Source organism: Drosophila santomea, chromosome 2L (genome assembly GCF_016746245.2).
Source record: "Drosophila santomea strain STO CAGO 1482 chromosome 2L, Prin_Dsan_1.1, whole genome shotgun sequence".
NCBI classification, from domain to species: Eukaryota; Metazoa; Arthropoda; class Insecta; order Diptera; family Drosophilidae; genus Drosophila; species Drosophila santomea.
In genome coordinates, this window is record NC_053016.2 from 19,060,132 (window position 1) to 19,080,722 (window position 20,591).

The 20,591-nt window shown below is 46.3% G+C and overlaps 7 protein-coding genes across 44 annotated transcripts in view; 3 read left to right on the forward strand and 4 right to left on the reverse strand.

Annotated features, from left to right (window-relative positions):
- The window catches only part of LOC120446604 (sorbin and SH3 domain-containing protein 1), a 29,861-nt gene extending 26,658 nt beyond the window's left edge, over positions 1 to 3,203 (forward strand). For 14 of the 24 annotated variants that reach the window (XM_039627845.2, XM_039627645.2, XM_039627662.2 and 11 more), the window contains 5 exons: positions 1,105 to 1,438; positions 1,496 to 1,610; positions 1,666 to 1,872; positions 1,932 to 2,164; positions 2,306 to 3,203. In XM_039627845.2, coding sequence (XP_039483779.1) covers positions 1,105 to 1,438; positions 1,496 to 1,610; positions 1,666 to 1,872; positions 1,932 to 2,164; positions 2,306 to 2,474 — 1,058 coding nt within the window. In that variant the 3' untranslated portion in view covers positions 2,475 to 3,203. The remainder of the gene's footprint in view (positions 1 to 1,104; positions 1,439 to 1,495; positions 1,611 to 1,665; positions 1,873 to 1,931; positions 2,165 to 2,305) is intronic. The other 10 variants (XM_039627655.2, XM_039627681.2, XM_039627698.2 and 7 more) reach the window with 1 other exon arrangement.
- Positions 3,204 to 3,348: 145 nt separating this feature from the next.
- LOC120446734 (ribonuclease Z, mitochondrial) lies at positions 3,349 to 6,006 on the reverse strand. The gene is made up of 2 exons (XM_039627858.2): positions 4,649 to 6,006; positions 3,349 to 4,592 (listed from the first exon to the last, which is right to left on the reverse strand). Exons 1-2 carry the CDS (start codon positions 5,871 to 5,873, stop codon positions 3,517 to 3,519), a joined length of 2,301 nt encoding a protein of 766 aa, XP_039483792.1. The 5' UTR covers positions 5,874 to 6,006; the 3' UTR covers positions 3,349 to 3,516.
- A 249-nt stretch (positions 6,007 to 6,255) lies between these two features.
- On the forward strand, positions 6,256 to 7,300 carry LOC120458635 (cell growth-regulating nucleolar protein). The gene has a single exon (XM_039646359.1). The coding sequence runs from the start codon at positions 6,387 to 6,389 to the stop codon at positions 7,233 to 7,235; it is 849 nt and encodes a 282-aa protein (XP_039502293.1). The 5' UTR covers positions 6,256 to 6,386; the 3' UTR covers positions 7,236 to 7,300.
- Positions 7,301 to 7,325: 25 nt separating this feature from the next.
- Positions 7,326 to 8,210, reverse strand: LOC120458636 (general odorant-binding protein 68). Its single transcript, XM_039646360.1, has 4 exons — positions 8,090 to 8,210; positions 7,804 to 7,917; positions 7,596 to 7,752; positions 7,326 to 7,537 (listed from the first exon to the last, which is right to left on the reverse strand). Exons 1-4 carry the CDS (start codon positions 8,201 to 8,203, stop codon positions 7,326 to 7,328), a joined length of 597 nt encoding a protein of 198 aa, XP_039502294.1. The 5' UTR covers positions 8,204 to 8,210.
- A 2,118-nt stretch (positions 8,211 to 10,328) lies between these two features.
- Positions 10,329 to 18,604, forward strand: LOC120458733 (nidogen). Its single transcript, XM_039646495.1, has 12 exons — positions 10,329 to 10,944; positions 12,876 to 13,355; positions 13,450 to 14,211; positions 14,353 to 15,006; positions 15,257 to 15,527; positions 15,591 to 15,736; positions 15,797 to 16,206; positions 16,385 to 16,542; positions 17,073 to 17,327; positions 17,384 to 17,558; positions 17,621 to 17,905; positions 17,965 to 18,604. The coding sequence occupies exons 1-12, from the start codon at positions 10,714 to 10,716 to the stop codon at positions 18,218 to 18,220; spliced, it is 4,083 nt and encodes a 1,360-aa protein (XP_039502429.1). The 5' UTR covers positions 10,329 to 10,713; the 3' UTR covers positions 18,221 to 18,604.
- LOC120458740 lies at positions 16,353 to 17,040 on the reverse strand. The gene is made up of 2 exons (XM_039646503.1): positions 16,944 to 17,040; positions 16,353 to 16,885 (listed from the first exon to the last, which is right to left on the reverse strand). Exon 2 carries the CDS (start codon positions 16,881 to 16,883, stop codon positions 16,578 to 16,580), a length of 306 nt encoding a protein of 101 aa, XP_039502437.1. The 5' UTR covers positions 16,884 to 16,885; positions 16,944 to 17,040; the 3' UTR covers positions 16,353 to 16,577.
- Positions 18,605 to 18,709: 105 nt separating the features above from the next.
- Positions 18,710 to 20,591, reverse strand: part of LOC120458731 (potassium channel subfamily T member 2) — an 89,751-nt gene continuing 87,869 nt past the window's right edge. For all 15 annotated transcript variants that reach the window (XM_039646494.1, XM_039646491.1, XM_039646481.1 and 12 more), the window contains one exon: positions 18,710 to 20,579. In XM_039646494.1, coding sequence (XP_039502428.1) covers positions 20,292 to 20,579 — 288 coding nt within the window. In that variant the 3' untranslated portion in view covers positions 18,710 to 20,291. The remainder of the gene's footprint in view (positions 20,580 to 20,591) is intronic.

Genomic DNA, 20,591 nt, shown 5'->3' on the forward strand with positions numbered 1-20,591 from the left:
CACCTTGATAGTTAAACCTCGGTATAACAGAAAAGATAACACTATCACATTGATAGCACTGCGATTTTTCTCTGTGCAAGCACTTTCAAACGCTGGCAAAATATGCCGCAGCGAATCAGTGAAAGTGAAAATCCCAATCCCCCGAGTGTCAATTAAACCTCTCTTTCCATTTCTTCACTTGGCGTAAACAGCACGTACAAAGTGGTTGTTAATTGTTGTTGTGCGAAGACAAAGCTTTGCGGCTCATGGTTTATTTGCCGTGAAAATATTTGTGCAGCTGCCCCACCATTCCCCTTCCCCCTCCACCCGTCCCTCATCATTCTCTCGAGGCTTTCCCCTTGACGTTTTCCGATTAAGGCCAATAGATGCTGAAGCTACATTCTTTCCTAATCAGTTTACCGCCTGCTGCGCAATTCACTTGCAGTCTCAATTGGAAGCAATGAATCTGGGATACTTTAGGCGATGAGCTACTTCGCTGGACTCGCATGAAAATTCGAAGCAGTCTTATCACGATGTCAGGTTTTTTATTAAAGCTCCAAGACACTGAGAGTTCAGTTCCCTCTTCAGACCCCAGACATTAGATTGTTAAGCTAACGAGCATTAACTTCAATTGCAGCTAATTCTCCATTTAAGAGAGCTGCTTCATTCAATTTGAGAATGTGGTGGACTGCCACTTTTACTGGTCGGGGGTACCAAGTGGGGCTATGTGCTGGCTGTTTATTTGCCTACCAATTGGCAGACTGATATGTACGCGCACCCGACTCCCAGATAAGCCAGTGTTTCGTAACAGAAGCGGCGGCGTTACGACGATTTGCGGTTAGATCGTCTTACGACTCAGACAACTACGATGGCGACAAGAGATTGCCGTTTGTAGGGTAAACAGCGAGTACACTCGGAGAAAATAGGTCGTAGTCAATCAATTTGTTTAGGAGGGGCGGCGACTAGATCTCAATGAGAACCTCGTCGGTAATCGAGCTATGAGTGTAAACAAAAGCATATATGTAGATTATATGGTTGCCTGGGAAACCAAGGCAGACGAAGACGCATCGCTTAAGCTTGAGCCTGAAACCCCATCTTGCAACTTTGTGTCTCTCATCTGAACAGTGTCTCCCAATCATTACTATGCCACAGACGTAAACATCCACTTCAAGACACCCATCAGGCATGAGCAACGCCAGAACTTGTCCGAAGAGGAACTAGCCATTCGCCAAGCGGACCACATGCAGAAGCTCTACCACGAGGAGCGCCGTCGCAAGTATCTACAGGAGCTGCAGGACATGAATTCGCGCCGCCACACGGACAACTTCACCCCGTCGCAGAAGTCGCCCATCGCCCTTAATCGCTACGATGACTTCCCTACGGACGTGACCCTCAAGTCGCTGGTGGGCCCCAAGACGGTGGCCCGTGCTCTCTTCAACTTCCAGGGACAGACCTGCAAGTATGTAGCCCTTGAGCAGGATTCCTCCAAGCACCACTATATCTATGACCTTTTCAGGGAGCTATCCTTCCGCAAGGGCGACACCATCTACATCAGGCGGCAGATCGATGCCAACTGGTATGAGGGCGAGCACAATGCCATGATTGGACTGCTCCCAGCCAGTTATGTTGAGGTGAGTGAATTGACACTCTTATTTATAACAAATGCAACCAATCTTACCATTCTAGATTGTCAGTCGAGATGGCGCCCGTACGCCATCCAAGCGACCATCGGAGGGCCAGGCCCGTGCCAAATACAACTTCCAGGCCCAGTCGGGCATCGAGCTCTCCTTGAACAAGGGCGAACTGGTCACTTTGACACGCCGAGTTGATGGCAACTGGTTCGAGGGCAAGATTGCTAACAGGAAGGGCATCTTCCCGTGCTCCTACGTGGAGGTTGGTTTTAAGCCTAGCAATCTATCTCTGCAGTTAGCTAATCTCATTTTAACCTAAAGGTACTTACTGATATTGGTGCTGAGGACATTGCGGCCAGAACAACCACCGTGATCACCAGCCAGAGCACCACGAATCTGCGGCCTAATCTCGACGTGCTGCGCACAAACATCAACAATGAGTTCAATACGCTGACGCAAAATGGAGCACAGCCACCGAACGGAATCCTTAAGGAAACGCGGACGCTGCACAAGACGGACGCCCTCCATGTGGACACCAGTTCCGAACCATTGGCGTGAGTTGTCCACCTACCCAATCTGTTTAAAAGTGGGCATCACGTTTCAAAACTTGTAAATAACACTGATGCATACTTCTAGACATCTTTGTTAGAGTTTACATTTTTAGGAGCCAATCATTAATTTGAGATCTACTTTAGGTACCGCGCACTGTACAAGTATCGGCCGCAGAACTCCGACGAACTGGAACTGCTCGAGGGAGATGTGGTCCATGTACTGGAGAAGTGTGACGACGGATGGTTCGTGGGCACCTCACAGAGGACCGGCTGTTTCGGCACATTCCCCGGCAATTACGTGGAAAGGGCCTAGGGGAGATCGATCCAATGAACCAGCACCCGGAGCGGCGTTCGTGCCTAATCTTAATGAATTTGTAGTCTAATACGAGGAGGAATCAGCGTGGCCGGGGCAAAGGCAGTTTGATTAACTATGATTAACTCTGACTTGGTTTTACTGGATTATTTTATGTTGTTGTTGAATAATTCTTATCCCGCTAATTCTGCTGCTTTCGTTTTGCCGTAATTTAAACCTATTTATTTATTTTTAAACAGAGCATTAATTTTATCAATGTTGGAACTACGTTTATTTATGAAATCCAAATATTAACCAAAAGTTGTCCCCTTCACCTCCCCCACTCCCACACTCCGACACCCCGATCACCCAAACACACACCAAATATCGAAGGACCTTAATTAAGATCATACATATATACTTTGTCGTTTACCTACTAATTTTAACTAGTCACAGCTAATTTCCAAAAAAGAAAATCAATTGCGAAACTGAAGAGACCGTTGAACTAAAGTGCCTTAAAGTTGGAATTTAAATGACTAATACGATATAAAATGTTTCAAAGTGCTAAGATTCAAGTGCCCTTGCGAGGTCGGCAAAGTGGATAATTACTATTGATAATTATTAATATTATTTATGATATTGTCGTGTCCGAACCAACAGAAACCATTTTAAAATCATTACAAAAAGCGTTTATTACACAGACACTGTTGCAAGCGAAATTAGTAAATAAAGAAGAAACCTAAAAACAAATATGATTATCAAATATTTTTATTGAATGAATTGAATTTTGGGAGAACAATACAAATAATTTGTAAAGATTTCTTATAGGACAGTCCCTAAATGCACGGTGTTGTGCAATTATCACAAGCATATACAGATAAAAGCAAATGTGCTCTATGAATTGCATATATAAAATCAATATATTTCCAATTGGTATTTGGGGTAAGTTTTATGATTTCAAGAAATAACATTTAAACTTAACAAATACCACTCATCTCTGATATTATATTAACAGTAGCTCCTTGAATAACTTATCCTGATCATCCGATTAACTTTCCGGCTCTCACGTTTCTGCCAGTTTACGCTTTCGCTCCTGTTTCAGCTCCCGCTTGACAGCCCGCTGCTCCAGTTCTTCCGTGTACTCAGCGTACATCGCGAAAAGAGCGGGGTAGAGCTTGTGGTAGTGCTGCAGATCCTCAATAGTAACTTCCATATTATCAAACGCTATTGCCACTCGTTGCATATCCTCATCACTCGGTAATCGCGGGCACTTTGCGTAACGCTGTGAAAAGTGAGTGAGAATAGTGTGGCGAGCGTTCATATTCCGACCCTGCTGAATAGCCTGCGACACGGTGCTGTGCGTCTTCAACCGCGCCTCCTCCTCCAGGTCGTCCTCCATTGTTGCCTCGTGAATAAGAACGGTGGAGTCGCGGCCCAGATCGATTAAATCCTGGCATGGCATTGTGTCGCCGCTGTAAGTGATCTTGACGGGTTCGCTATTGGGCTTTGCTGCCAGAGTGAGGCTGATTCCGAAAGAGTTTGGACAGTGCCTTACTAGGCAGGTGGATATGGACGTAATTCCTAGAGGTTTAACTTGTTCACCGCTTAGGGGACTAGCTAGCAGTTCGCCGTTGGCCACTAGAGTATACGCATCTTCCACGGTTTCTATTTCCCGATTGTAGAACTCCAGCCATGGCTCAATTTGGCGAGGAGCCAGCAAAATCAGTGGGTCTGCCCTTGGTTCTAATTGCCTCCTTTCCCGGAGCAGACCAATCAATCCAATGTGATGGTCGGCATGCAAATGTGATACATAAATCGCCTGCAGCTGGCGAAGAATTAGCTGCCCCTTCTCGCGTCCATAGAGCCGCACAATCTGGCCATAAGTTCCTTCTCCACAATCCAACAGCACGTAGGCATCAATTGCAGTCCTAATCAGAATAGAGCTTACGTTGCGCGTCTTATTGGGAATGCAGGAGCCTGTGCCCAGGAAAATGATTTTAGGGTAGCTATCGGCAGTATTGTCAGGGAAACTATACTCTTCTTTAAATTTGGTCAATAGTTCCATAAATCCAGGTACGTTATGGGTCTCCTTAACGTACTCCTCTGGTGTGAGCTTGGACTCAAGGGTGCGATCCAGACCTTCAGAAAAATAAAATACTTATAGCATTGAAAAGTAAGAACAAAATAGTACCCACCCTTTCTCGGTCTCAGGTGAAAGCTTGTCATGGCGACTACACCCTGTTCCTCTGCCTCGTTAGCATTTTCATTAGTTTTGTCCTTCGAATCGTCCTCGTCCAACTTTGTTTTCTTAAGGTTAAGACTGAGAGTCTGACTCTGGCAGGACAGCTGCTCGCCAAGGAGTGGAAACACTTGCGGTGCTAGTTGATGCAGTTGGTGTTGGATTCGATGGGCGGCTGCATAGCCGGAGAATTGGTTTAGTGGAGAACTTAAATATATGTGCTGGGTTTCCGCTGAAAAATTGTCCCCTACGAAATCCTTGTACTCCTGGCGAGAGGACATATGATAAGGCGTGAAGTGCACCACAACGGCCACTTCGGTTAACTTCTCCTCGCCCAACTTTTTGAGCCTTTTGCCGTGTGTAAGAAGTCCTGGTAAATAGTTCATACTGGGCACATCCAGGAAAACAAAGGACAATGCAGTTTCACTGGCCTCGGTGACGTCTGCTGATCGCACCACTTTCCCATCAGGCAGTGTGATATCCTTGCCATTTTTTAGCTGTCCCAGAAGAGGGCCTGGCGGCACACCCTGCTCCACGCACTTGACCAGGTTCAGAGCGCCAGCTCGCGGTTTCAGTTGACAAATGTAGTTTATCACACTTTTCGTCGGATCTTCCAAACTGTTCAGGGGCAGAGAGTCCACCTTCAAGATGGAATCCTCGAAGCATGCGCCCTCAGAGCAATCGTTTGGCCGCACCTGGAGATTCTTTAGCACCACGAAACGTCGCATTGACTGCAGCATAGAACCGAGATGAGGCGGTCCATGGAGTCCAATGTCCCGCACTCCGGCATCTTGGATGGTCAGAGTCAGACCTGGTAACCCACCGCAGGTTGCCCAAGTATTTTGTGTGAGGAAAATCTGTTCCAGGCGTGAAAGTCGGGTTTTGTGCTCGTGAGCTAGCCTCTGGGTTCCCTCGCCACAGTTAAAGAGATAGCGTGCTTGGTCTGTAAACAAATAAACAGCGGCAGGGGCTCCATTGGCGCCAGAGCCCAGAACCTGCAAATTCACTGTTCCCGGCACCACGGATGCAAGCTTTTTCCTAAGCACATTGGGTTCCCGCTCATAGCGTGGTCCTGTTAAGGGATCCTTGGCCGAGGCAATCGTGGCCGACATCAAATTACAAGTTGTGAGCGTTCGCAAGGTTCTTAAGATCGGCGACCCGGCTGATTTCACTAAATACATTCGTATGTCTTCGGAGTCTGTAATCGCGGGTTACTAAGAAACGGGGAAAGCGGGAATTTCGCTGAAATCATTCGCACAAATTTCGTCAGCCCCGGCAACGTGTGTCTACGAACAGCTGTTGCGATAAGTGATGGCTCGCTGATGGTTGCGATACATCGAAAAAGGACGATAGTCAAAAATACTTAAGGAAATTAAATAAGCTAGTAGTATTAAAAATTACTAAAATAAGTTTTTTTTCTATTCTAAATTTCAAGATCTGTTTTAAATAGTATTTCAAATAAAAATAAATATTAAAAATAAATTTAAAAATAAAATAATTTAGAAGTGCTTGCTTGCATCCCTGAAATCGGTATTAGGCAACACGGCATTTGCGGTATTTATGGCCCGAACTGGCGGTGGTCACACTAATGCCCACGTGCGTTTTGTTTGGCCTCAGCCGGCGCTAAATTCAACCGAAATCACCTGCAATTCCAAGGATTCCTCGGTAAACAAGAGATCAAATACCGCATCACCATGGTCTTCTTCACGTGCAACATCTGCGGCGAGTCGGTAAAGAAACCGGCGGTGGAGAAGCACTACCAGATGCGTTGTCGCGGCAATGACAAGAACGTGTCCTGCATGGACTGCCTGAAGGACTTTTACGGCGAGGAGTACGTGGCACACACCAAGTGCATCTCAGAGGCCCAGAAGTACGCCAGCCAAAGTCAGGGCTTCGCCGCGAAGGAGCCGCGCAACAAGAATGCTCAGAAGCAGGAGAGTTGGATGGATATTATCCGATCGATCCTTGACAGCAGCGAGTACAATCTAACTCCGGCCGTTCGATCCGCCTTCCAGAAGCTTCAGAGCGTCGACAATGTGCCCCGCAAGAAGGCCAAGTTTGAGAACTTTGTGGGAAACTGCATGCGCATGCCTCGCAATCAGGCCACCCAGGTGTGGGATATTCTCGAGAAGGAACTGAACAAGATGAAGGAGGCAAAGCAAACGGAGCTGGCAAGGGCCAAGGCGGAGAAGGTGGCGGAAATACAGCGGCAGCAGAAGGCAGAGGCCGAGGAGGAGGAGGCGCCACCCAAGAAAAAGGCCAAAGTGGAGGCCACAGAAGACGCTGCTAGCGAGGAGACCGTTAATGGCATTACGAGCGACTTCGATTGGGCCGCTCACCTGACTAAAATCGTAACTAAGCAATCGGATGGCATTTTCCTGGAAAAACTTCGTAAAAAGCTGCTTAAGAAGTATTCTAAGCATCTGTCCGTCGAGGAGTTGACTGCAAAACAGGCCAAGAAGTTTCAGAAACGGTTTTTAAAGCAATTAAAGCTCGCCGATTCCTTGCAGGTAGACGGCGATTTAGTCAAGATTGCTAGCTAGCCGAATATCCCACCTTTAGTCATAGTTAAATTATAACAGAGGACAATAAACGTGTAAGCTGCAAATGGTGCCTATGTATTAACCCCACATCTAGGATTTGTACTTTAGATACTGCATACACTGCCTCAAATGATTGCGGGTCTCTTCACACTGGGCTGTTTGACGGAACCGCTTAGTGGGACAGTGCAGGATCATCTCGTTGGCCACGCACTCGAGGACCAGCCCGGGATATGGATGACAGCCATGGTACGAGAGGCGTCTGGCCATCTGTTTCACTCCCTTGTGCGGCAACAGTGAGAGCGCTGCAAAGGGCAGTTCATTTAGAAATGATTTAATAAACAACTCGCAAAACATGCACACCATGCTTGTCGCACTTGACATAGGTGCCATAGAGAAGCTCTATATCCGAATCGTTGACCAGGTCGCTTTCCAAGTGCTCCTTTACCTCATTGAGGTTCAGTGAACGGCGGTCCTTGCCTAGGAAGTGCGTACTGTTGAAACTGCACTCTGCGGTGCACTGATTAAGCAATTAGTTTGGAAGTTGTTTAGCCTCCTCAACAGAACTCACAAACATGTACGTCTGCTCCTCTTCATCCGTCTGGTATTGAATCTTTTCGTGCCATTCCATCTGGCAATCGCTAAACTGGGGACTCTCATCGTGCAGGTCGCAGCAGAAATCATGCTGCAATAAGAAGTTGTGCCGATCATCATTTTATATGACGATTTCGTTGTGTGGCTCTCAATTTGAAACAGTTCTATTTATTGGCCTAATTTCTTCTAGTTTTCGTTTTTTTTGTTCTCCCTTTTTTCTGAATCCATCCATTGATTTGATTAGTCTGAAGCCTACGACTCACCATTGTATCTACAGAATTCAGTTCGCAGTCTTCATCCAACTCCGATGGAGTACTTCTGCCCGTCACCCAAACGGTCAGAAGGAGGAGCAGAAATGCGAACAGTTGAAAGCACATTTTCTGCAATGCCAGGGGTAAATCCATTTAGAAGTCAGCGGCTTTTATAACTGAGTGCTCGCTTTAGAGGTGTAATTTTGCGTGACATTTAATGGCTTTTAATTTGGGGCTTAATTTACGTTTTTAATTATTCCACCCGAAAATGGCCCAACAGTCTGGCCGGGTGCAGCGTCATCGTGACCATCGACGTCGTCATCGTTACGCTCCAGTTCCTGGAACGTAATGCAGTTCCATTAGCCCGCTGCACTCGAAGATAAATGATGAAAAGGCGCAGGCATCCATCACCGATCAAGCGGCGCAATATCCAAATATAGCAAAAATTACCAGGGCCCTGAGCCACGCACTTTCCTTTGGTCTTCTGGTCGGGCGAAAATGACTGGAATGATGTCTAGCAAATGCATGCGGAAGCATTCCCGATCCCAATTCCATTCCCACACCCATTCCGCTGCATTCAGCTGCAACTAATTAACCGAGAAATACATCATAAATAGTCCAACTGACGGACCCCCATCCCCCGTCATTGGTTCCAGTTGCATCTTGGATTGCAGCTCCTCCTCCTCTTCCACGTCCGCACCCGATCCTCATCAGTCAGGGCGCAGACGTTGCGTCGCTGCCTCAGAAGTTTACCATTTGTTTATTTTCGACTCGCACACACACCCTGCCGAAGAATGGGAGTGCTCTGGAGGAGTGATGTTAAATCAAAAGAACTAGCTTATGAAAATATCAAAATAAGATCAAGTTCTTATTTGAAAGTTAACATTTTCATACATTTTCTGATAATAATTGTTCGTTAATGATTGGTCATCGGCAAGCAGTATCCAAACTTTTTGAAAAGGTTGAAACCAAACTTTTTGAAATTTGCCTCATTTATGCCTCACAGTAAATATGAATTAATTTGAATTGTAGTTTGATTTAAAACCAAGTGTTTGTTCTAAAACTAAACTGACAAATTACGATACAAATGCCATGGTTTCACAGAGCTAAAAAAAATGTTAGCCAAAAAATCCAACTTAGCTGATTTAGCACCACTGTTTAAATGTCTTGGGTGTGGATATGCGTGTGGACTCGATGTGCCTGCTATCTGTGGAGAAGGTATCCAGCCGCATTTCCCTTACCACGCGGTGCTTCACGGTGGCATGCGCTGGGGATTTTTGGGGGGCAAGAGCAATCGAGCGGCACGTGCCCGCCTCAAGTTCAGATCCGAGGAATTTGAATTCCCGAAACAATCTATGTAGTCACACCAATGTGTTGCGGAAGCTCGGCCTAGAAGACTCTCTTCGTAGAACTAATTTCGATAGCCAAGGTTACCATATGTTTGCAGCTAATTGTAAATCTTCAGGAGAATCTTTGCTAAATATGTATATATCAGAACAACGTATTACTTACATACATCACTTCAGTATGCTGATTTCAAAACTGCAATTTTTAAAAAACGAAATGCCTGGATAAGTCTAACCTGACAGAATTGTAATATATCCAAATAAGCAGAAGAAGACCTACGCACAGAAATCATTTGGGATATGAAGCGTGAATCAAAGGGCGATTTTTTTAAAGCTTTTTTAGGAGGTGAACATAAAATATTGTCTTCTCCTTTCTTTGTAGTTGAAAAACATTTCACTTATAAATGGGAGTGTCAAAAAATAAATGAATATTCATGGTGAAGTGTCCGAATTTGAATTACAATGAAGGTATAACTATAATAAAATATATGTATGAGCTATTTTGCAATAATAAAATGCTGAATCTGTTTATCACCAAATTAATGAACACCTTGTTTATGCTAATATTCCTTTGTTAACTGATTATTTTATTTGGCTATAATTACGTACTCTCTCCGAACTGAGTGCCCATGCCAACGACGATTGTTGATGGTAAACATCATTAAGGAATTGTCATAATCGAACAGCATCTGGTTCGGACTGCATGCAGTGCGTGGATCCTATTCGGGGCCGGGGCACAGATGCATGGTATCTGGGGCCTCCAGAGAAACTCTCGCTTTCCGCCACTCACCCACACACACTGAACGCCACTCCGGACTCACTGCTCACACAGATACTCGATGGTAACGGACGGATGAGCACCGAGTCGAAGAGAATCCACCGCGGAGGCGACGGCCAATCAGTCGAGAATCTGTTGGCAAGGCGTGCAGTTCGTTCGGGTTTCCTTGCTCGCGTGCTCAGGAAGCAGAAAGCAAAAGAAAAGCAGAAAGCAGAAGCAAAAGCAGAGGAGCTTGGCCGCCATTTGGAGTGACAGTTCCAAAATTCTGTCAAACTATACACACGCCATATACCTCTATATATACTCGTCGAATAGATAGTGCCACCAAATTTTATTTATAAACCGCCTATATTTTTGGATCAAACTTGAGGCGAAAGCAAAAGTGCTTCAGGAATTCGGTTTTGTGTCTAGAGTGAAAATGTCTGTGGCGAAATTGTAAAATCCCCGCGTGTCAAAGTCAAAGAAGTAGAGAGATATTCAAGTCAGGAAGGACCCATCCATATCCCGCCACAATGCCGAACTTCGGCAGTAAGTTGATCGCCTGCCTGCTGCTCAGCTCGCTGATCCTGGTCAGCGGACAGTTCGAGCACTATCTGGACAGCCTGCGCGCCTCGGAATTGTACGAGTTCGAGGAGGGCTCCTTGGGCAGCATACAGTTCTTGCCCAAGGGCGACAGCGAGACAATCGTGCTGCAATTGGAGCAGCCCGTTCACTTTTACGGGGAGCAGTACGAGCAGCTCCATGTGAGTACCCCTGGTATAACCCCCTCAGTAAATGCAGAATCGAGTGAGACTACAAAGTATCTCAAAGATTGTGCACTGAATGAATTTTTGCAGCGTGCAGGGTGACGAGGTGATAAGCCCGCGTCGATAAGGGGCAATCTATATGCAAACACAACGCGGTTCAATAGTTTCTAGACTACTATGCATCTATTTCTGGGGGAGCCCGCTTTGTTGTGATGGCCGCGTATTTATAGGCGACATTAATTTTCGGCAAAACATGACAGGTCGCACATCGATTTCCACACACGCACCCCATTCGAAAGGTGTCCCAATCGCCAAGTGGCGTACATCCGCAGCTACAATCCGCAGCCACTTGAGGGTGGTCCAAGACCAAAACCCAAACCCATTGATGTCGCTTTGCCGCCTTGGCCAGTTGCCAGATGCCAGAGCTCCGGGCATCCGAGTGTCTGAGTGGTTTCGGCACTTGGCAGCCAAAGTTATGAGTTCTCCGAACTGGGAGCATACTGCGAGTGTCGCCTATTTTTGAACGCGCTTTTTTATCTGTTCTGCATTGAGTTAGTTAATTAACTGAATTTATGTGTCTGACGTAGAGAAATAGCACGCGGCACAGAATCGGAACGGCCAAAACAAGCACTATGGCCATAGAAATCCATAAATTTTATTGAAATTCCTTCGCGGACTGTTTGAAAAGTTCGAGGAGCCAGTAGTCAGCTCCAAAGCGCTTGGGTCGGATTGGTGTCGAATCCATTGAGAAAGGGTATAAATAAACTCCTAAATAGTCCATAATACAGTCGGCAACAGCGTGAGAATAATGGCAGCCTAGATTTCATCAAAAGAAAAATATCAAAATATTGTTGTTATAAAACAGAATGAAAAGATCATTTGAGGATATGAATTGGCTATTCATAATTACATTCTAACTAAACAAAATCTACTTGTGTGTTTTTGCTTGTCCAAATGATAATTTGGTTAAAAAAAACTATTTTATATTTCGTTGTTTCTGTTTAAACAATCTCACTGGATTTGTCTTTTTGTATAAAATGCAACACTCACTCTTTATCAAAACAGAAACTATTTTAATAGTACTTTAAATATTTTAAATACGTTGAGGCTAGCCCAAGTCTTAAATAACTCATGTGTGAAAAAGATGCTGAACAGGAACGAAGTATTTGATTTTTGCTTTCCCAACCTCAATTTGGCATCCATTGTGGCATGTTGCATATCCATGTAGAGTTGGGTATCCATACAAATCACCTGCCAAGCTGCCGGAATTTCCAGGCACACCGTGCTCCCCCATCGAGATGAACGGAACCCGTGGAGCCACCAGAGTGACATGATTTATGCAATGGCCTGTCGGCAACCACAAGAAAGCATTTCGAAAACACCTGTGCTCCCATTCCGGGTTGTTTATTCAGATTGCCTGTTGCATCGATGGAGTTGCAGCTAATTTTAGACGGATCGTTAAGCGGATGTCGGTCGAGGACTCAATTAGGAGGCACTGCAGCAGATCAATTAATATGCATCTCGAAGCACATCCCTTCGTCAGATCATTTGCCGCCTTGTTAATGGTTTGTTGTTGTTTTTGTTTTGTTTCCGCCAGGCGAATGGCCATTAGGAGTTAAGTGGCCCGTTAGCACTTCACGGGGCGCACTGATTGCCACGCCATATGGAGGCCAAGTATTTCCACTTCAAACGATCCCATGTGGAACTTCCTTATTCCCATACACTTAACAAAATGGTCTTGGTAGCAAAACATTTTGTACAACACCCACGGTATTCATTAGGATCCATGTTTAAAGATATTCCTACTCAGCCGCGTAAACACATTTGTAAACTCTAAATGTGACGAAGACAATTGTTATTTTAAATGTAACTCCTTAATATTCCCTATCTATGTATGTTATTTAAGCTTTTTTTTTTAAATTCCCCAGATCAACACCAATGGCATCCTCACCTTCAACTCCGAGTTCCCCGAGTACCTGAACCAGCCCTTTCCGCTGGAATATGCTTCTATAGCGGCCTTCTACTCGAACGTGGACACCTCGTTCAGCGATGAGGGCAGTTTGATCTCTCTGTTCGAGTCCAAGGAACCAAGTATCCTCGACAGAGCCTCCAGTTTGGTGCGTTATGCCTTTAGCAGCCAGTCTGAATTCGCGGCTCGCCAGGTGATCGTGGCCACGTGGCGCAATGTGGGCTACTTCGATTCCAAGACGGACCGTCTGAATACCTTTCAGGTGGCACTGATTGCCAACGATCAGAGCACGTTTGTGCAGTTCATCTATCCGGATGGCGGTCTCAACTGGGTGCAGGGCGAGACAGCTGGATTGGGTCTCCCAGACATTCGTGCCCAGGCAGGATTTGTGGCTGAAGATGGACGCTTCTACACCTTGAACGGATCCGGATCGGAAAATGTAAGTGTGATATGCATTTAATAAGGTAGAACTAGTTGTTATCTACATTTTTTGTTGGTGTTTTTCGTATAATTCCCCCATTTCCTTTCTATAGGCCCGTTTCCTGAGCGAAAGCACCAACCTGGGAGTGCCCGGAGTCTGGCTGTTCGAAGTAGCTCCCATTGAGAACGAACAGAACGTGAGGACTCCCGACAATGCCGAGTCCCTGACAGAGTCCCCCGCTTTGGCACAGAGCTGCCAGGCTCACGCCCATCAGTGCCACGAGAAGGCCGAGTGTCACGACAAGGCCGAAGGATACTGCTGCGTCTGCGGATCCGGATTCTATGGCAATGGAAAGTCCTGTCTGGCCAATGATCAACCGATCCGAGTGACTGGAACTTTGACCGGAGAGCTGAACAAGCAGCCCGTCAGCGAGGATGCCAAGCTGCAGTCGTATGTGGTGACCAGCGAAGGTCGCACTTATACCACCATCAATCCCCTGACCCCCGAACTGGGTGCTCAACTGCGGCTGGTCCTCCCACTGCTCACCACTGTGCCCTGGCTGTTCGCCAAGTCGGTGGGTGGTGTAGCCAATGGATACCAACTGACCGGCGGTGTCTACACCCATGTATCGCGTTTGCAATTCGATTCTGGGGAGAGTCTCCATGTGAATCAGACCTTCGAGGGCCTCAACTACTGGGATCAGCTATCAGTGAAGATTGAGGTCTATGGTGAGGTTCCTGCAGTGGCATCGGAGGCAGTTATAATCCTACCCGACTACGTGGAGGAGTACACTTTCGAAAGACCTGGAGAACTCAAATCGGTGCAGGTCCTAAATCTGAATATTTCGGAAGAGCAGCGTGTGTTGGGACTTCAGGTAGGCCAAGTCCTTACTTTTTATAAAATTCTAATGTACGTTTGGTGGTCCGAAGAGTCCGCATATGGTAAAATACCCGTACCATAAATTTAAATAATTTGTTAAAACGATTTTAAAATGTTGTTTTGATAAATTTTGCAGGTGGAGCAAAGGATTTTGTACCGCAGCTGCCTTCGCGATGACGATGCGGATCCCAGTGCCACCAAAGTGCTGCAGAAGATCTCCAAAATAGATCTGGACTATGTGGAGCGCGACCAGGCTCTGCGCATCGGCGCCATTAGCAAGGTGGGCGTGACCCCCGAATCGAATGCCTGCAACGATGGTACCGCCGATTGCGTCGACAACTCGGTCTGCGTTCCTTACGAGGACACCTACCGGTGCGACTGCTACCACGGTTTCGCTGCTCAGCTCGATGAGCGTGGAGTGGAGGTCTGCCTGGACATCGACGAGTGCGCGACAGGCTCACACGTCTGCGACGAGAACGCCGTCTGCGACAACACAGAGGGCGGATTCACCTGCTATTGTACCGAAGGATTCGAGGGCAACGGCTACCGTTGCCTGACCAACAGCACCGCTGACAACATTGAGTACCCGCCAGCAGTCGAGGGTCAAGCTGAACCCACATCTGAACCCACCTCTGAACCAAACCCCAATCCCAGCCCGTATCCCGGACAGGTACATGACCAGGAGAGGGAAGGAGGAGAGGAGCCTGAGGAGGACCGTGATCAGTATCCTTATCCGGATCCCTATCCATATCCTGAGGAGCAGATGCCCCAACACCCCGATGAGTGCTACGTGAGTAAACAAAAATATTTCAATATGGCGATGAGGCAATTGCATGAATGTAGAGCACGGAGAAGAAAACATCTCTAATTCCACAAAATCAGTTTTACTGGGTTTAACATGAAATCATTACTATTATTTTTACCAAAAACCAATATTCTGTGCTCTTTAAGAACGAAATGAGCGCTGAACAGTAGGCAACATTTTTGGTAAATGTGTAGCGCACATCTTTTCATTATGTGTATCATCATTTCGAATTCAGCGCTGCTCAAAGGACGCCGACTGTTACAAGGGACGTTGCACCTGCCACGAAGGATTCGACGGCGATGGCTACACCTGCACCAATATTTGCGGACATGGCGAAGTCTGGGAGAACGGACGTTGCGAGCCTCTGTTGCTTGAGAGGCACGATGTGGATCCGCTTTGCAATGCTCTAGGGGAATGCCGATGCCCCTATGTATACGAACTAAGCGAGGATAGCCTGCGCTGCATCTACGTGCCAGAATTCGATGGAGAAAGGAATGCCGATCTGAGTGAGATTCTAATTAGAATGATTGAAGGCGTCGGGATAACTTAACCACATTTGTACCTTGTAGTTCCCTGTGATGTGGATGACAACTGTCACTCTAACGCCACATGCAATTGGTATACCCAGGAGCTTCGTCACGTTTGCACCTGCCAGCCGGGATTCAGAGGCGATGGATACAACTGCGACCCAATCAGCGACGACTCGTGTGCAATTGCAAGTTATTATAGCTCTTAAATATGAATCCCCGTAACAGCATCTTTGAAACCCTTTCAGAGACCCGATATCTGTGACGTTCATGCCAACTGCGTTTATCAAGAGCAGCTGGGCAAGTCGGAGTGCCAGTGCCAGGCGGGCTACGCAGGCGATGGCTTTCGCTGCCAGTTGGCCGCCGAGTGCCAGTCCGCAGAGCATTGTGGCGAGAACGCCTTCTGCGACGACGGCGTCTGCCGGTGCCAAGCGGACTTCGAGCGGGACGTCAGTGATCGCTGTGTGCCAGCGGGACGTTGCGGCAGCGTCTTCTGCGGCTCGAATGCGATCTGCAAGTGGGACTCGGTGCAGGGCGTCCAGTACTGCGACTGCCTAGAAGGATATCAGGGCGATGCCCTCATAGGATGCACCAGCAAGCCCCTGTCCTGCCACATCCTCAACAACTGCGGCATCCACGCCACATGCGAGCCTACTGAGTAAGGGTCTTAATCACCGAATAATTTTTAATCAACTGACATTTTTCCAATATCCAATACTCAAGCAGATTTTTTTTTTAGTTTTTTATGATCTCCTATCTGAGCTTTTGAGCTTGAGCTTGATGACCCAATAAAACGAAGAGATATAAATAATAATTTTCTGCTGCTTTATTTTTAGGGATCCGGCCAATTACGGGTGTCAGTGCATCGCTGGTTTCAAGGGAGATGGATACGTGTGCATCGAGGAGCAGAACTGCCTGAACAACCCGACGTTGTGCGACATGAATGCTCAGTGCCGTTCGACCAATTCCGGTCTAGTCTGCGTCTGCAATCAGGGTGAGTTTGGTATGAGTTCGCGGGAAGCCCCGATCTCAATGCGGGCGGGAGGTGCGCTCCTCAGGACCACCCCTCTTCTCTTCGCACGGGGCGCAGGAGTTAAAGAAGCAGAATCCGAAAATGGACAAAGCCAGGACCACATTGAAATAGCCGTTGTTGCGGTCCCAGGTCAGCGGATGCATAAAGAATTCGCGCATGGACTGAAAGTGCGTAGGGCGCTTGTTGGGCTCGTCGGATATGCTGGGCTTGAAGTTTTGTTGGTTCAAGGAACGCGATTTCAGTTTAAGCCCATCGGCCGATGGACGCCATATCTTGGTCAGCACCTTCTGGGTATGACGCATGCCTTAAAGGAACACAAATTGAAATAGCTGGGTATCTATAAGCCATAGAAGGGAACTTACCGTTTAATTTATCAGAAAGCTGAAAATTTTGAAATGCGGGAAGGAAAGTTGAAAGACTGAGGCAGCTAGGAGCACTTCGATCAACCTTATTCTTTATTAGCTAATAAATGTGTTGCTTTTCCATTTCAGGCTTCTACGGTAATGGATCCTTGTGCCAGGAGCGTCAGCATCAGGACTCTGACTTCTTGATCGTCAGCCAGGGTGTGATGATCGCTCGCGTTCCGCTAAATGGACGCAATGTGCGTCCCATCTCGGTGGCCCAAATGGCCATTGGCCTGGACAAGGATTGTGTGGAGGGTCGAGTCTACTGGGGCGATATTTCGACCAAGAAGATCGTGAGCGCCAAATACGACGGCACTGATCTGCGACCCTTTATCACCACTGGTAGGATAACATTATTTTAGGCAGAAGCAAATGACTAACACTATCACTCTCCTCAGATATTGAATCTCCCGAGGGTATTGCCATTGATGTGATCTCGCGTCGCCTTTACTGGGCGGACTCAGCAAAGGATACCATCGAGGTGGCCAGCCTGGACGATTCTTCCTTGCGGGCAGTAATCATCAATAAGCAGCTCGTCAACCCCCGTGGCATTGCCGTGGATCCCTACAGGGAGTAAGTGTCGTCCTGCTTTAATCACCCTATCCAAATGGCCTTCTAACTGTATGCTTTACCAGGAAACTGTTCTGGTCGGACTGGGACCGCGAATCACCCAAAATCGAGGTGTCTAACCTGGACGGCACTGGTCGAGAGCTTCTGCTGGGTAAGGATGCCGTAACTCTGCCCAACTCCTTGGTGGTGCTCGAGAACTCCGGAGAGGTGTGCTACGCGGATGCCGGAACAAAGAAGGTGGAGTGCATCGACCCGCAAAACCGCCAAATCCGCACCATCTCCAACGAACTGTCCTATCCCTTCGGCATCACATTCACGCACGATCAGTTCTACTGGACAGACTGGACCACGTGAGTTCTTCGGATATTTTTAGTCCGAAAGGTATACTAATAGGAATATCTTTTTGTAGGAAAAAAGTGGAGATCGTTGACAGCTTCGGAGCACGCCAGACGGCCATTCAGCCGCCCTTCTTTGGCAGCCACAAGATGTACGGCATGACCGTCGTGGAACAGCACTGCCCGCAGTACCAGAGTCCCTGCCAGATCGGCAACGGCGGATGCACGGACTCCCGGCTCTGCCTGGTCAACCGGCAGGCTCCCTCCGGAAAGAGCTGCAAGTGCACCAGCGCCTCTACTGGATGCACCGTGCCGGCGCCCGGCTACTAATACTATGTTAAATGCAAACTGAAATTATTTTTCGATACGTATACAATTACACAAAAATCAAGTTAACAAAAGCGAGGAAGGGTATCGAAGTAAACTTAACTAAATTTACTTAACTAACTAGGAGTGCCTGGGTGCCATTTCAAAGAAGAATAATTTATAAAAAGAAAAAGCTAGAAATTTAGCCAGAATTTAATAGTTTGGGAAAAGCGTTTTTTAGAACCAATATTCAACCATTAATTCAATAGTTAATTCAGAAAATCATATTGTAACCATCTTGAGGCCTCTCAGTTAAAGGCACATTCTTACATAAATTACGAATTTTTATAAGACCGAATGTATGTTCAACCCACTTTGGCGACAATTAAATTGAACTGAAAAACCAAATTCATTCTTTTAAGAACCCACTTCTAGCTTAGGAAGCACACGTAAAACTAGTGGTTTAAACTTAATAAAAAGTTTTAAGCTTTGTAATAAAAAAGGCGATATAACTATTTCCAACTATAGTTTGAGTTTATTGTGAGTTCTGCTCGGCATGCCTTAAAGAGCATGGCGCCGATAAATATTACAGCAAGTTTATACCCTAGTTCGCACTAATCGTATCGCACTAATCGTACCGCAGCCAATGCCAATTGCGGCTCAGTTAACTACTTTTGTACATTGAGACATCGATTTGATCTATGTGGCCTATGTGGTTGCAGATGTACAGATTCAGTAGTATACAGATCTATATATGTCTATATAAATAGGTTTCTGGGGTGCTAGGCATAAGCTAAACTAGGTATTCCCTCGAGACACTGGAATGCATTTCATCGTCATCGTTGACTAAAATTTCCTTATAAAACTGACGTAAGTGCTTTAACTAACATTTTTGGTGAGTGTTTGTGTGTTTTGTGGTATGTGGTATGTGGTTGAGTAGGTACATAGTTTGCTTTAATTAATTTGTAAAGAGCCTATAGCTGGGATCGAATTGAGTTACACTTTGCTACTGGGTTGTCTTAGATGTGAATGCTGGTACACATAGCTCATTGAATTTGGTACAGTTTCCGATATTTGATCCTTTGTTCAAACTAGCCTTAAATAGTTAACTCTAAACTATATATCTAAATTCTGTTGTCTTTCGAATTAAGTTTTGTTCATAAGGTTATAGTAGTTTGTTTTTCCCTTTTTTTTTAATTTGAATGCATGGTTGGTTCTTACTCACATAGTTTATATACAAATTGTTTGATTTATTTTAATATATGTATACATATTTCTGTAGGTTTTGTAAAGCATTAGAGTATACCAAAGCCCGTTCCAATTTATGTTATGAAAACCGTTCACTTTCACTTTCCCTTTCTTTTTTTCTTGTTTTTCTCCTTCTTTCTCTCCTATAGTTATGTAGAACACTCCTAGTAGTTTTACAAAATGTGAATCTGAATGTGTGTATAGTACAAGACATTGATAGCACCTTCATATATGTATCTATATGGGGTTAAATGTGGGTCACAGGAAGATCCTCCCGAAGGAAGGGGAAGCTACACCGAGCTGAAGCCCAACTAAGTGATGATACCTAAGGTATATACATGGTTTTTTTGTTAAAGCCCGATCTATTTGATAGTTTGCTACATCTGGCTTAGAACTAGGCGTCAGATATATACAGTTATACAGTTTGCTTATTCATCGCCCCACCTATCCAATAGTTTAACTACATTTGTTGTTCCCAAAACACAATTTGCCGCGGCTTCCTTTGTACAAAGCCGACATGTTCATAGCTTACAACTAATTTGCAAAACATGCAATATACAATATACTCGTATGCCTACTCCCTAGCGAAAAACTGATAAGCACGCTCGACTCCCTAGTGATCTATTAAACGTACGCGACTAACCTATTGGGACTCGAAGTGGACTAACAGAGAACACACACCACAGACAGCCTTTGGGGTGGGTGGGTATATTTGGTTGGGTTCCTAATACTTTCGCTCTGCCTAGAACTTATCTCTACGGGTGTGTCTGTGTGTGCTGGCCGAATTCTATATCCACTTGTTTTTCGACATGGAGGAGCGGAGTCGGCGCCCCCACATCAGGTTGTATCATACGATCGTTCCCTGCAAATGCTGTGGCGATGACACCTGAGATGACTGCTGCCCCAGCGAGTCCTGTGCTTGCAGTGACCCACTGGCGCCCGAAGAGGTACTTGGTCCGGGTCCCAGGTCAGCGGTGTTAATGGCTAGTGAGGAGCCGCCGCCCAGCATGCCGCCGGTGGAGGAACCTGCTCCAGATGGGTTAATGCCACCTCCACCGCCACCGCCCAACACACAAGGCACACCTAACATGGGTGTGGGCTCCTCGGGCGGTGTCACCTGCAAGGAGATCTGGTTCTGAGGGAGAGA

Bases quoted from the DNA above. Each gene is read 5' to 3' on its own strand.
- LOC120446734 (XM_039627858.2), bottom strand. From the start codon at position 5,873: ATGTATTTAGTGAAATCAGCCGGGTCGCCGATCTTAAGAACCTTGCGA. The intron at 4,593-4,648 runs GTGGGTACTATT...ATTTTTCTGAAG, and splicing joins TCACCTGAGACCGAGAAAGG to GTCTGGATCGCACCCTTGAG.
- LOC120458635 (XM_039646359.1), top strand. From the start codon at position 6,387: ATGGTCTTCTTCACGTGCAACATCTGCGGCGAGTCGGTAAAGAAACCG.
- LOC120458636 (XM_039646360.1), bottom strand. From the start codon at position 8,203: ATGTGCTTTCAACTGTTCGCATTTCTGCTCCTCCTTCTGACCGTTTGG. The intron at 7,918-8,089 runs GTGAGTCGTAGG...TTCTTATTGCAG, and splicing joins TGAATTCTGTAGATACAATG to CATGATTTCTGCTGCGACCT. The intron at 7,538-7,595 runs GTGTGCATGTTT...TGCCCTTTGCAG, and splicing joins TGTCAAGTGCGACAAGCATG to CGCTCTCACTGTTGCCGCAC.
- LOC120458733 (XM_039646495.1), top strand. From the start codon at position 10,714: ATGCCGAACTTCGGCAGTAAGTTGATCGCCTGCCTGCTGCTCAGCTCG. The intron at 10,945-12,875 runs GTGAGTACCCCT...TAAATTCCCCAG, and splicing joins AGCAGTACGAGCAGCTCCAT to ATCAACACCAATGGCATCCT. The intron at 14,212-14,352 runs GTAGGCCAAGTC...TAAATTTTGCAG, and splicing joins AGCGTGTGTTGGGACTTCAG to GTGGAGCAAAGGATTTTGTA.
- LOC120458740 (XM_039646503.1), bottom strand. From the start codon at position 16,883: ATGCGTCATACCCAGAAGGTGCTGACCAAGATATGGCGTCCATCGGCC.